General features: G+C 36.9%; 1 protein-coding gene across 1 annotated transcript in view; it reads left to right on the plus strand.

Annotated features, from left to right (window-relative positions):
• LOC140171062 (serine/threonine-protein kinase 31-like) overlaps positions 1-12,550 on the plus strand; it is a 79,243-nt gene that overhangs the window by 14,629 nt on the left and 52,064 nt on the right. The window contains exons 11-16 of the mRNA XM_072194237.1: positions 1,071-1,193; positions 1,844-2,053; positions 4,067-4,207; positions 5,005-5,130; positions 5,925-6,360; positions 8,207-8,350. Coding sequence (XP_072050338.1) covers positions 1,071-1,193; positions 1,844-2,053; positions 4,067-4,207; positions 5,005-5,130; positions 5,925-6,360; positions 8,207-8,350 — 1,180 coding nt within the window. The remainder of the gene's footprint in view (positions 1-1,070; positions 1,194-1,843; positions 2,054-4,066; positions 4,208-5,004; positions 5,131-5,924; positions 6,361-8,206; positions 8,351-12,550) is intronic.

Consider the following 12,550-nt stretch of genomic DNA (forward strand, 5'->3'; position numbering starts at 1 on the left):
TAAGCATCTATATCTCAGATTATTTGTGACATGTTCACAAATAATATTGTGAATATATGTTGCATATCAATAGATAGCTACTTTATTCCTCTTTACAATGACACCGCATTTGAAATAATCCCCTTTTTCACGCCTGAGTACACGTCTTGTGAATGTAGTGGGGTCTCAAACCGACTGTGCCAAATTTACCATTATTCTGCAATATGGTATTGCAGCTACAATCACATATCTTCACAATCTGGGACCTAATGCAATCCTACAAGATGACAAAGCTCGCCCCCACAGAGCCAGCGTAGTCAAGGACTACCTACAGAATATGGGAGCAGAGAGAATGGAATGGCCTGCCATCAGCCCAGACTTTGGTCGTGCTGTACGTGCCAGAGTAACCAATGCAACCACATTGAATGACCTGTGATGATTCCTGGTTGGAGAATTGATGCCATTCCACAGCAATGTGTGACCAGGCTGGTAAGCAGCACGAGGATAAGGTTCCTGTCTGTTGTGGCTGCTATTGAGGCTAGTCACTAGTGTTGTTTGAGCACAGAATGATAGCCAATTTGCCACATTCTGTTTGAGACTCCACTACATTCACAAGATGTGTACTCAGCCGTGAAAAATGTGATTGTTTCAAATGGGGTGTCATTGTAAAGGGCAATAACGTAGCTATCTATTGATAATGCAACACGATATAACGTAGCTATCCATTGATATGCAACACGATATGAACATGTCACAAATAATCTGAATAGGGATGCTTGAAAAACTTTCCAAACTTTTGTTGAGGAGTTTATATTTAAAGTGAATTGAATCGTTATTTTCATTATAAAAAAGAGCAAAATATATTGAAATCTCACATCACAAAGATAATAATATGGAGGCGATTATGGAGGAGATGGTCAAAAGGTCAAGGCCTGCATTGACCATCCTGTTTACATTGAAGTAAAACCAATTTAAAACTACAATGATAATACAAATACAAGCAGTCAAAAATATCACACAAGAACATAAACAAGCTCCCAAGAGTTATTACAAAATGAAATTGAAATTCTCTGTTTTTTTTCCATTTCCAGGAAACCAATGGGCTACTAAAACATGGTAGAGATCTTCAGCAGTTTGACCTTCAACCTTTGCCCAGTACTAAGAGTAGCATAGTAAAATCTGGACAGTTTAATGGCCAGAATATTGTCATCAAGGTAAAATGTTTGTTGTATTTTGTGTGGATAAATCATTCAGTGTACAGACTCTATTCTGCCAAAGTGTTACCCTGATCGGAACTGGCTGTGAGGTCTTTATCATCCACTGCATCTGCCCCATAATTCAATTGCAGTATTGGAAGGAGCCCAAATTTTGGTTTGTATTTATTTTCAATCCAAATTCACATGCCTTTCATGTTTGTCTCACCAGTTTTCAGGGTTTTTGAGTATAACTGAGTGGCATCTTCGTATTAATTATTTTCCCCTGCTGGGGTTCAACCCAGAACCTACACCTTTGGCATATACCTAAACCACTCCACCATGCTATTTTCACTGAAACTTTGCAGACTCAGAGTGAGGTAAACTTCATGATAGATTAAAACTACCACACTTGATGGAACCAGTGCAAAAGATAGTAAAAAAAGTTGCATAGGCGAAGGTTGAAATAAATTAACGTAACATAAATTATATTTTATAAAGTTCATAAGATTGAGGTCAAAGTTCCAATGCACTGTACAGCAGATAAAAGCACAAACATTAACTTGTGCTTTAGAATTTTTTTTATCTAAATCAGTCAAATAACTTACAACAACATATTAAGATTTTGCAGGGTTATTTGCAAATCTTACCATATCGTTTTGTTCTTTCAGTCGTACAACATCAGCAGTGAAGACATGCGCACAGTTCTCCTTCACAACGCCATTGCCTACTCCAAACTTGACATTGATAGACTCCTACACATTCAACTCATCATTCCTACCTCAGAACTATCAGATCAACTCCACTTCCAGCTGCCACAGTTGCCATTGAACCTTGTTAGGACTGTGAAAGAGACTACTCCCACAGCCTTGCACCTTCAGGTAATACAAAGGTTCAAAAAGTGTTCACATTGTTTTTCTCGTAAAAAAGTTGTTTCTCAGGATAGGTGTTATCGCTGCTCTTTTTCAGTGAAATTGGTTGAAATGTATGTCCCATTTCCTGCAAACCAGGAAAAAATGTGTTGGATCACCCAAGGTGTTTTTGAAATTTCAAACAGCCTAACATTCACCATGGAATTCACTTATGAAACATCTTGGTTTCTAACATCCCTTTCCCCCAATCAATGTTGGGTACTTCCACAACAGCAGAAACAGAATGTAAAGATTTAATGATGGGGGGGAGGGGGATCAATGACAAAGCATATGTTAAAAATGATCCAACAATTTTGTCCTAGATTGTGGATATAAATCAACTTTACAGATATTTAAATAATAAGGTTAAAAATAATATGGTAATAATAATTATAGTACCTAACCTGTAATAAGAACGATAATATGATGCTGATGAAGAGCGCTTTGGTACATGTTCACATGTGAAAGGCGCTGTATAAATACCAACATTTATTATTTATTTAAGGGGGTACTACACCCATGTGGTAAATTTGTGACTATTTTTGCATTTTTCTCAAAAAATAATTACACACTGGTAACAAAAGTTATGTATATTATTGGGGCAAGGAATCCAATTACTACACTGAAATTTCAGTGACTCAAGACAAGCGGTTCAGTATATATGATAGGAAATGAGGTACATCCTAGCGGTACCTTATTTCTGATCATAAATAACAAACCGCTTGTCTTGGGTCACTGAAATTCAAGTGTAGTAATTGGATTCCTTGCCCCTATAATATACATAAATTGTGTTACCACTGTGTTATTAGTTTTCGAGAAAAATGCAAAAATAGACACAAATTTATAGAGGGGTGTAGTACCCCCTTAAGACAATGACAACCATCACCACCACATAAGGCTACCCTACTGAATCTTTTGACTATATAAACACAGATGATGTGAGTGTTGCACTGAACAAACTGTAATACAGTACATATGAAACTCATATACTGCGCCAATAAAGTATCCTTACACTTGGATAAATAATCACAATTTCAAAACTGAACAATTTTGTGGTAAATTTGTTTTTTTAATAGATGCACTATCTAATCCTTCACATTATGACACCACATTGAATCCAATGTGACCTCAAGAAGTAAAGTTACAAGCAATTGAATAGACGAAGGTCCAGTTTTAAAAGTGACAAACTGGCCTATACAAGGCATAAAAAGATTCCCAACAAGCCAAACAAAGAGACAACACAGTTTCTTCAATGAAGCGTTATTTAAAGCAGTTTTATTTCAGTTTTTACTTCTCTGTACTTTTCATAACTTTCATTTTATTTGTCAGTTCTTTTGTTTCAGCTTTCTTTTGTTCCTTTTGTTTTAAATCAATGCCAAACGCATAAATTAGCCATTCGCCACTCTCAAACCAGATGTCTAGTCTGTAGAGTTTTGAATAGGCCAGTTTGTCACTTTTAAAACTGGACCTTCGTCTAATCAAATGCTTGTAACTTTGCTTCTTGAAGTCACATTAGATTCAATGTGGTGTCATAATGTGCAGCATTATAGAGTGCATCTATTGGAAAAACAAATTTACCCAAATATTGTTCAGTTTTGAAGTTGTGATTATTTATCCAAGTGTAAGGATACTTTATTGGCGCAGTATACATTGGGTGAGGGAATGTGTTCAAATGTTCGATTATTTCCCCAAAACATGAATGTTATTTTGACCCGGTTTGGTTTACAGGGCTAATTAGTCAATTTCTTTGTGTTTTTCTCTAGACAACTTGTTATTACATTGTAGAATCTTTGGTTTACGGTTTCTTCGTGGAAATTACCAGCCCTGGCATTAAGTTGGATGGATTAAACCTTCATGGGTAGGGGGAATTAGCTTGGTAATGCATGCCCAAATACCCTCCCTCAATACCAGAATACTAAACATATCACACTTGTTGCATTCATCCCAACTAATCTAATGAAATATTGTATTTACAATCACTAGACAATATTCAAGGACATAGTGACAGGTCTGAAGGCTCTACATGGTCTGGATGTTATTCATGGTGCTTTACATCCAGAAAACATCCTGGTTACAGAAGATATGCATGCAATGTTGGCTGATTATGACTTCTCAAAAACACCGGTAAGTCAAGGAACAAACAGTAGGAAAATGTACACTTTGTGAGCAATGTTAAATACACCTGTAATAGTCTTTACATAAGCTGACATCTTCTTATGGAACAAACCACAGCGTCACTGTATTTTAAGTAATGGATTGCAGGAGTTTTTAAGCATTTGTGACACGATCAAGGGAAATGAGTCGGATGTCGCCAATATTGATTTTGAGATATTGGCAAAGAAAGTGTTTTCTTTTGTTTTATATTGTTTTCAGCGATTGATAAATTGACGTAACTTTGCAAAGAAAAGTTGTATCAACATGGGGTTTTCAGTTTCTGAAAGCACTAAATGTCCTCTTTAGAAACATAAGTAAAACTCATTTTCGACCTGGGTCGACATGCGACTCATTCCACTTGATCATGTCACATATTTCTCTGCTTTGTTTGTCAAAGGTTTCAATAGATACTATTACACTGCTGTAATGATGTCATGCTGTAATAATAATGTTGGACACTTAGACAATGTCCTTATTATATGGTGACTAGTTGGAAACCTAGAAGCTTGATAATGTTACACACTTAGACAAGATGCTCAACTCTATTGCCTCTCTCCACCTATGTATATTGAGTACCGGCTTATGCTGGGATGGGTACACACCCTTATTGTGTGGGAGGTGTTGCCACCCCCTGAAGCATAATAATGAGAAGGAGCCCATCTCTCACAAAAGAGAGGTGGGTACTCTAGCCTATACATGTAGCCTTGAAATTTTACATCTACTTACTCAGTATATAACCAGCATTTGTTTTTTTTCCTTTCATCCAGACTGAGAGAGCTCAGCAAGGGTACAAGACAGACAATGGGCTGCACTTCACAGCTCCAGAAATCAACTGTGGCTTGGAGGCACATGTTGCCTCAGATATGTTTGCATTAGGTGTATCTCTACTATTCGTAAGTTGTGTATTTCACAATAGATCTTTATTTTGAAAAACAAGCATGTTTATTTCCAGAACAGAACAAGTTTAGTAATGATGTAGCTGTGTATTTCACTGGTTGCAGTGTCGATCAATTTATAAGAGTACAGTATAAAACTAGAGTTTTTAACATCAAGTTTTTTTGGGTCAAAAATAATTTTTGTTTAAAATTTCCCATAAACTAAACAACTTGATACCGGTATCTACAGTTTGTGATGTAAACATGCCTACCATATGATGGTACACTTCCAGTGTGGTTACTTTAATTTGCCACATTTCTGTTCACATCCTCTATTCTAATTTTATTGGGGTTATCAGAAAAATGTGAGCTTTCTTCTGATATAAAAATCTCATTTTTTATGAAGCAAAATGGGGCATGGAGCTCTTGATAGGGTCACACCTCTTTTAAGGATAATGTTATACTGGAGCTATGCTCACAGAGTGGGGTGGTCATCTTCCTTGTCCAAAAGTCCGTAGACTACCGGTTTATGATATGCACTTGTAACACTTCAGGTGTAAATACCTTGTGCAATGTTGTTGAAGCATATGTTACTTAAATGATTATTGAAGTACAGAACTTAAAAGGAGGTAGTATGAGGTTTCTTATAAAGGAAGTTCAAGTTGCAGCTAGTTAAAGGAACGACTTCAATATTAAAGGGATTCATTTACAATAAGTTTTGGTGATTTAAAGGGAAATCCTTAGAAATATTGCCCCTAAATGGTGATTATGAAAATGGTGACTGATGATTTCTCATCTCGTATTGTCCATAGGCTCACTACCCTGAAACAGCTTTCACAATGCAACCTGATGGCACACCAGACCTCACTGCTATCACCATAAAGCCAGAATTACGTGACATCATAAAAAAACTCATCAGCTACGGGCAAGGGAAGCGCCCTCATTCCCCGGCTGTCCTAGCAAGTGAATACTTAAAAATGGACATCCAGAAGCTTGAAGAAGAAGAACAAAAGAGAAAAGAAGAGGAGCAAAGGATAAAGGATGAAGAGGAGAAGAAAAGAGAGGAGGAGGAACAAAGGAAAAAAGAGGAGCTACAGAAGAAAATAGAAGAGGAAGAACGGAAACAACAGGAAGAAGAACAGAAGTGCAGAGAGGAGCAGGAAAGAAAGGAGGCAGAGCAAACTGTGAAGATAGAGGAGCAAGAAGTGTCTGTGAAAGAAGAGAAAAACACTGAAGACGATGATGATGGTATGCATTCAAGATTTCATGTTAACATAGGCTTGAAGAGGAAGCACATTTCAGAGGTGCCTCACAGTAATGATATTATGGAGTTTAGGGAGCATGGCTGGGAGGGTCATGGGAAATGAAACCAAATGGAATGGATACAAGTTTGCAGAAAAAGTGAAAAGTACACGATTTAGCATACTATACTATGATCAGCGCAGTAATAAGGCGAGAATTATTCGCTTTTGTTACTGTGTGAGTCAATAAAATTCCAACTTATGTCTGCGTAAATTCACAAAAGAAAGGAATACGCAAAGCGCAGTGCACATAGGTGCTGCGCCAAGCTAGCGCCAAGCTATGTGTACGTCATTCTATATCATTCCACAATGTTATGAGTCCCACCTATTACAAGCTGATTAGAGTATAACTTATTAAGGGGGTACTACACCCATGTGGTAAATTTGTGACTATTTTTGCATTTTTCTCAAAAATTAATTACACACTGGTAACAAAAGTTATGTGTATTATTGGGGCAAGGAATCCAATTACTACACTGAAATTTCAGTGACTCAAGACAAGCGGTTCAGTATATATGATAGGAAACGAGGTACATCCTAGCGGTACCTTATTTCTTATAATAAATAACAAACCGCTTGTCTTGGGTCACTGAAATTCCAGTGTAGTAATTGGATTCCTTGCCCCTATAATATACATAACTTTTGTTACCGCTGTGTTATTAGTTTTTGAGAAAAATGCAAAAATAGACACAAATTTATCGAGGGGTGTAGTACCCCCTTAAATCAATTACTTAAACATTTATGCTGCTGTAGAGAAAAAATGGTCATAATTGTGGCATACCAAGTTGACTATAAACCATCCCTCTGTAATTGGACTGTGTGCAGTGATGATTGGTGTCAAATATGTGCCTGGACACCTCGAATAAGCCGTAAAGTCCCCCTCTGGTCATTTTTACTTTTTTTACATATTTGCAAAGAGCATGTTTCAGGGATTAAAATGACACCTCAATGAACTTCATGTGACAATCAGAAGCGAAGTTATGGCTTGTTATAGGTTGTCATGAATCAAAACGCGAAACCGAGAAAAACGCGTTCAAAGTTAGGGAAGCAACATGATCATTCATCAGATGGGCCTCAGAAAATGTAGATTATTTCATATTTCCACTTATTTCTTTAAAATAAAACCTTGTATGTGTTTAGAAGAAAGCTTAAACATTTCAAATCTACAAAAATCTCAACTTCGCCAAAATACGAGATTTGCATATATTTTCACCTGTAGCTCAAAATGAAGTTTGCCGAGTTTACGGCTCATTCGCCGCGTCCAGCCACATATATGCAATGTACAGATGTTTTTGCCATAATTGCTACCGCTCCTTGTAGGCGAATTGTGTGAGGCCTTACATGGGTTATTCCATCTGTTGCAGTTCTCCATTTCACACCTCTTTCAAAGGGGACACCCTCTGAAAATCCATATTTGGGTTGTACATGCAGGCCCTTTCAGTTCCAGTAAATGTTCTCTGTAGACATAAAAAATACCTTTTCTTTTGTAATTATTTGAAGTTGATTCCCCAACTTTTGGAATTGTTTCACAAACAGTCATTTATTAATTTTATGGCATGTTTTGATTCCCCCGATTGAGTGCAACAGTAAGTGTCCCATCATGTCAGAGGGTGCAACATGGAATGGCCACTGCTATGAAGCAAGCTAGCATTAGTGACATCCAAAGAAAGGATGGCTTGCTGTAATATAGTGTCTGTCTGTCAGTATACAGAAATCCTGGCAATGTTAATCTTCGATTCTTGCTCACCTTTTAGATTCTTGCTAACCTGATACTTTTGCTTGTTGTCACATAGGCCCACCAGCTCTTGAAACGGAGGAAGGTGCAGAGGAGGAGGAGGTAGATATAAACCAGAACATGGAGGCAGAGATCAAGAAGGAGAAGGAGGAGGATTCTGAACAGACACCATCTGTAAATGATGATGAGACAATGTCACAAGGTGGGTACAAGATTCATATAATTACACACTCCGATTAGGGATTTACTTTAATACCAGCTATACAGTTATAGTAACTTTGTCCAAATGACCAAATGACCTGCTCAACTGGCTGGTATCAATGTAGCCTGTTCAATATAGAAAGGTAGGTAAAGGTTAGTGTCAGCGGGTTAGAACTTTGGTAGGTTACCTCTCTGCCTGATGTGATGTGCACCCTGACCCCAAGACCCATGGTGATGTTAACTAGACAACATGCCATATTTACTCTATTAAGGGTATACAATGTTTTGTTGGTCGAAGCAGCCAAAAAATAAGTAGTTCACAGCATCTTGCGAATGGTAGTGAGCTTTAGCAAAAATTGCATTGCTCAATTCATAGCGAACTTGTAGAAGAATTCAAATATCACAGATATACTTTTGTAGGTTCTGTGGTTCTTGAGTTATGTTGTAAAGAGGGCTGAAACAACAACACTTTTGTAAAACGTACATAACTCATTAACAACACGAAATTAAGCAAGTTTTCAAAGTATATGATTTGTAGAATGAACTTTTTCAAAACACCAAAGTGTTATTTTTCAATAATATATTGATTCAGATAATGAAAATCGATTTTATGACTGCTTTGACCAACAATACCTCGTATACCCTTAAACGCCCAGCAGGAGTTGCAATTACGAAAAAGGGTGTTTTAATATTAAAAGTGATTTTTCAAGGAAAAAAATCGCAATATACGACCTCCGGAATTCGCAAAATATGACTTCCTGGGTGAAAATCATCATGGAGGAACCATTAATACAGGAAGCACATATTATCAGAAAGTACAAACAAATTAGATCTGTGCATTTTTATGCAAGAATGTGATTTATTTAGGTAAATATATGAACAGTCTGCTTAAATGAAGTGATGAATTGGATAAAAACGCAAGTTTATAACATGCTAGTTTTAAGCTTAATTATGATGCTTACATGCTATGGCAGGAAAATTTTTTGCATTTCTGTCACTTTTTCTTTGAAAAAAGAAGGGGGCGTTTAAGGGGGTACTACACCCCTGCCCAATTTTGTGCCTATTTTGCATTTTTCTCAAAAAAATATAGCGCATTGGTGACAAGTAAGATATGTATATTATAGGGGCAAGGACTACAACTACTGCACTAGAAATTTTATTTCAGCACAGACAACAGTTGTGGAGTTGCAGTCAAAAATGAGGGAAAACCAGTATTTGATCAATAAATCAATAACTACTTGCCTTGAGTTGCTGAATTTTCAGTGCAGTAGTTGTAGTCTTTGCCCCTATAATATACATATCTTACCTGTAACCAATGCGCTATAATTCTTGAGAAAAATGCAAAAATAGGCGCAAAATTGGCCAGGGGTGTAGTACCCCCTTAATACAGTGTGGGCCAAAAACAACTTTACCCAATTTCAGAGGGTGGTTGCTGGAATTGTAGAAAAGCTATTCATAATATTGTTACATATTCTAAATGTATATATTTCTAAAAGTATGTGATGAAGAAATGAAATCAAAAGAAGCTAAATTAACAAAATGGTGCTAGTATTAAAAAAAAAAGAAAAAAAACACTTTGTCCACACGTAATTCAATGGTATGTGTCCGATTGCTAAGAGTACGGCATACATATGCGTTAGGCATACATGTAATTGGTAAACACGCTTTGGCTTGTCTTTGAAAGTGATGATTGTTTTACATGCATGAAAGAAATACAATCGATTTTAACCCCCATTTACTTGTCATGTACTCGAACTTCACTCCTGTCATTGACCAACAATTAGCATAAAAATTACACACTTACAAAGGTTTTATCTGGCCCAATTTTTGAATTTTAAACAGACCTTCGTGCATTTTGTGACTGCGTGGCTTATTTCTAAATAGGTTTGCAAGGTGTCAAGATAAGGCAATTCACAACACAAGAGATGACTTTTATGGCAGAGGTATACTTAATTAAGAACAGAAAGCTTTTGGTAGTGCAGCGCCAATTTCGGATTCGTTTCCGAACGTAAGATCCCACCCTAACCTACCATAACTCTACATACGAACAACTTTCACAACCTCGGAAGTGTGATGAATAAATGCAAAGCACGGAGTGGACGTCCAAGAACTGGTCGTTCAGCTGCAAATATTGCAGTGGTTCAAAGGAACTTGAGGCTAACCCCAGTCATTTGTCGACGCAACAATTTGCCGAACATACCACTAACGCAATAACTTCAATAACTTCAAACTTCAAACTTTCTTGTAGATAACATTTCATGAAAAAAAAAACAGGTCTGAGGTTACAATTGCTTTGCCCATATTTGAAGAGAATTGTGTTTATCTTTGCAGCGTGAAAGCTGCATATCATGACGAAATATCATAAGCTTGACATTTAAATTAAATGTTTGATTTATTTGATTGTGTTACCGTGATATAAAATTGCTGAACAATTTTTTATGATACTGCGTGGTTCTCAATCTCATTCTTTATCGAACTCGCCATTGCAAGTGATGCGACGTGACAGCTTGTAGGCCTTCAAGCGTGGACAAAGTTAATTTTGACTCTTTGAGATAAAACTAGCGCCACGTTTTTAATTTAATACATTTTTGGATAGTTTTTTACCAAATACTCTAAAGAAGATGTTCTTTACGAATATATGAAAACAATTTGCAGCAGACTTTTTAATTCTGAGATATGAACCTTTTAAATTGGGTAAAGTTGTTTTTGGCCCACACTGTAGAGGGGGATTGTCAATAGAGTAAATACGGCAAAAGCACCCCTTCAAGATCAGGACCAAAAATGTTGACAATGTGTGTATAATTTGCCCATAGTAGCACCCTGAGATCACACAGGCCACAGCATAACATTACACTAGGGTTTAAGAGGTTTGGTTCCTGGGACTCTCTTTTAATGAGATGGGGAGCAGTGATTGCTCACCCACAGTGCACCTATTTGCTCCCCTGGTGAGTTTTGACTCATCTCTGTCAATTGCTGGGTCATTATTGTGTCTTGGCCATTGGTTCAAACAGCTCTTTTGAAACGGCTCTCCTAGTTTGTAATATCAGAATAATATAAATTAGGGTGAACAGATGATTGTTGTAAACAAAATTGCAACACCACAGCATGTAAACTATACTATTAATACAATCAGTATGTACAAGTGAGCAGACTGTTGTTGCTAGTTATATTGCCATACAGGGTCTTAGCTAGCCACCCGTCTGGCCGTCATTTTAGACGGCCAGTTTGCTCCTGGGACGGGCAAAATTAATGCCTTTGACAGAAGCTATATTATAAATTGTATGTTTTGAGAAGCTAATTGCCCTTTTTAGTAGGCCCAATTTGTAGAACAAGGACATATCAGCACATATTTGAACTCTCTGAACCCCCAATGGGCTATAGAAGTCTGGTAAATGTTTTAAAGGTCAAATTAGGACAGGCAATTTTATTCAAATGATGGGCAACCCTCAATTTCTAGCTAAGACCCTGTTGCCATACTTGGAAAGTTTATTTGAACGATATGCAAATTATGTTGAGTTGACTGCCTTGATGGTATGTATACTGCCCTCATTAGTGTTCATTACTTATTCATTCAGTCAATCTGTTCTGAAGGCTTGTGGAAGTAGGCCACACAGTCAGTTTTCAGAGAAGCTGTCCTAAAATTGACAAGGTCCAATGTATATACCTGGTATCAAAATGTAGCATTTTGAACTGTGTGAATAAGCTGGTTGTATAAGTGTTACATGACATTGCAATTTATTCACTATTTCCTCTTTTCTTTATATTTTCTAGCATAAGAATTTATTCCAATTTTCAGTGGCATCCTTTTTACCAAGTGCCCTACTTTTGAAATCTTCACACCTACTACTCATATTTGCCTTCAAATGATTCAAGGGCTTATCCTTCATGTAAGAGAGTACAGAATTAGTCGAGCACAAAATCTTCCATTTGAAGGATTATACAGCTTTGTTCTGTAAGCTACTTAATTATTCAATGGAGTATTTATGATACTCTAACTCATGAATATCTTACACCAATAATGCAACCAATTTGATGTCACATGGTCCTTTCTATTTTATAGAAACTCACAAACCAAAATATTATTTTTCCCAAGTTATGAGTTCAATCGATTGCTCCAGCACTTCAAATATTAGGAGCATACATTGTTGTTTGGAAATTGCCATAGAATAATACATGTTATTGGAGTGGTGCTACACCACCC

Source organism: Amphiura filiformis, chromosome 15 (assembly GCF_039555335.1).
Source record: "Amphiura filiformis chromosome 15, Afil_fr2py, whole genome shotgun sequence".
NCBI lineage: Eukaryota > Metazoa > Echinodermata > Ophiuroidea > Amphilepidida > Amphiuridae > Amphiura > Amphiura filiformis.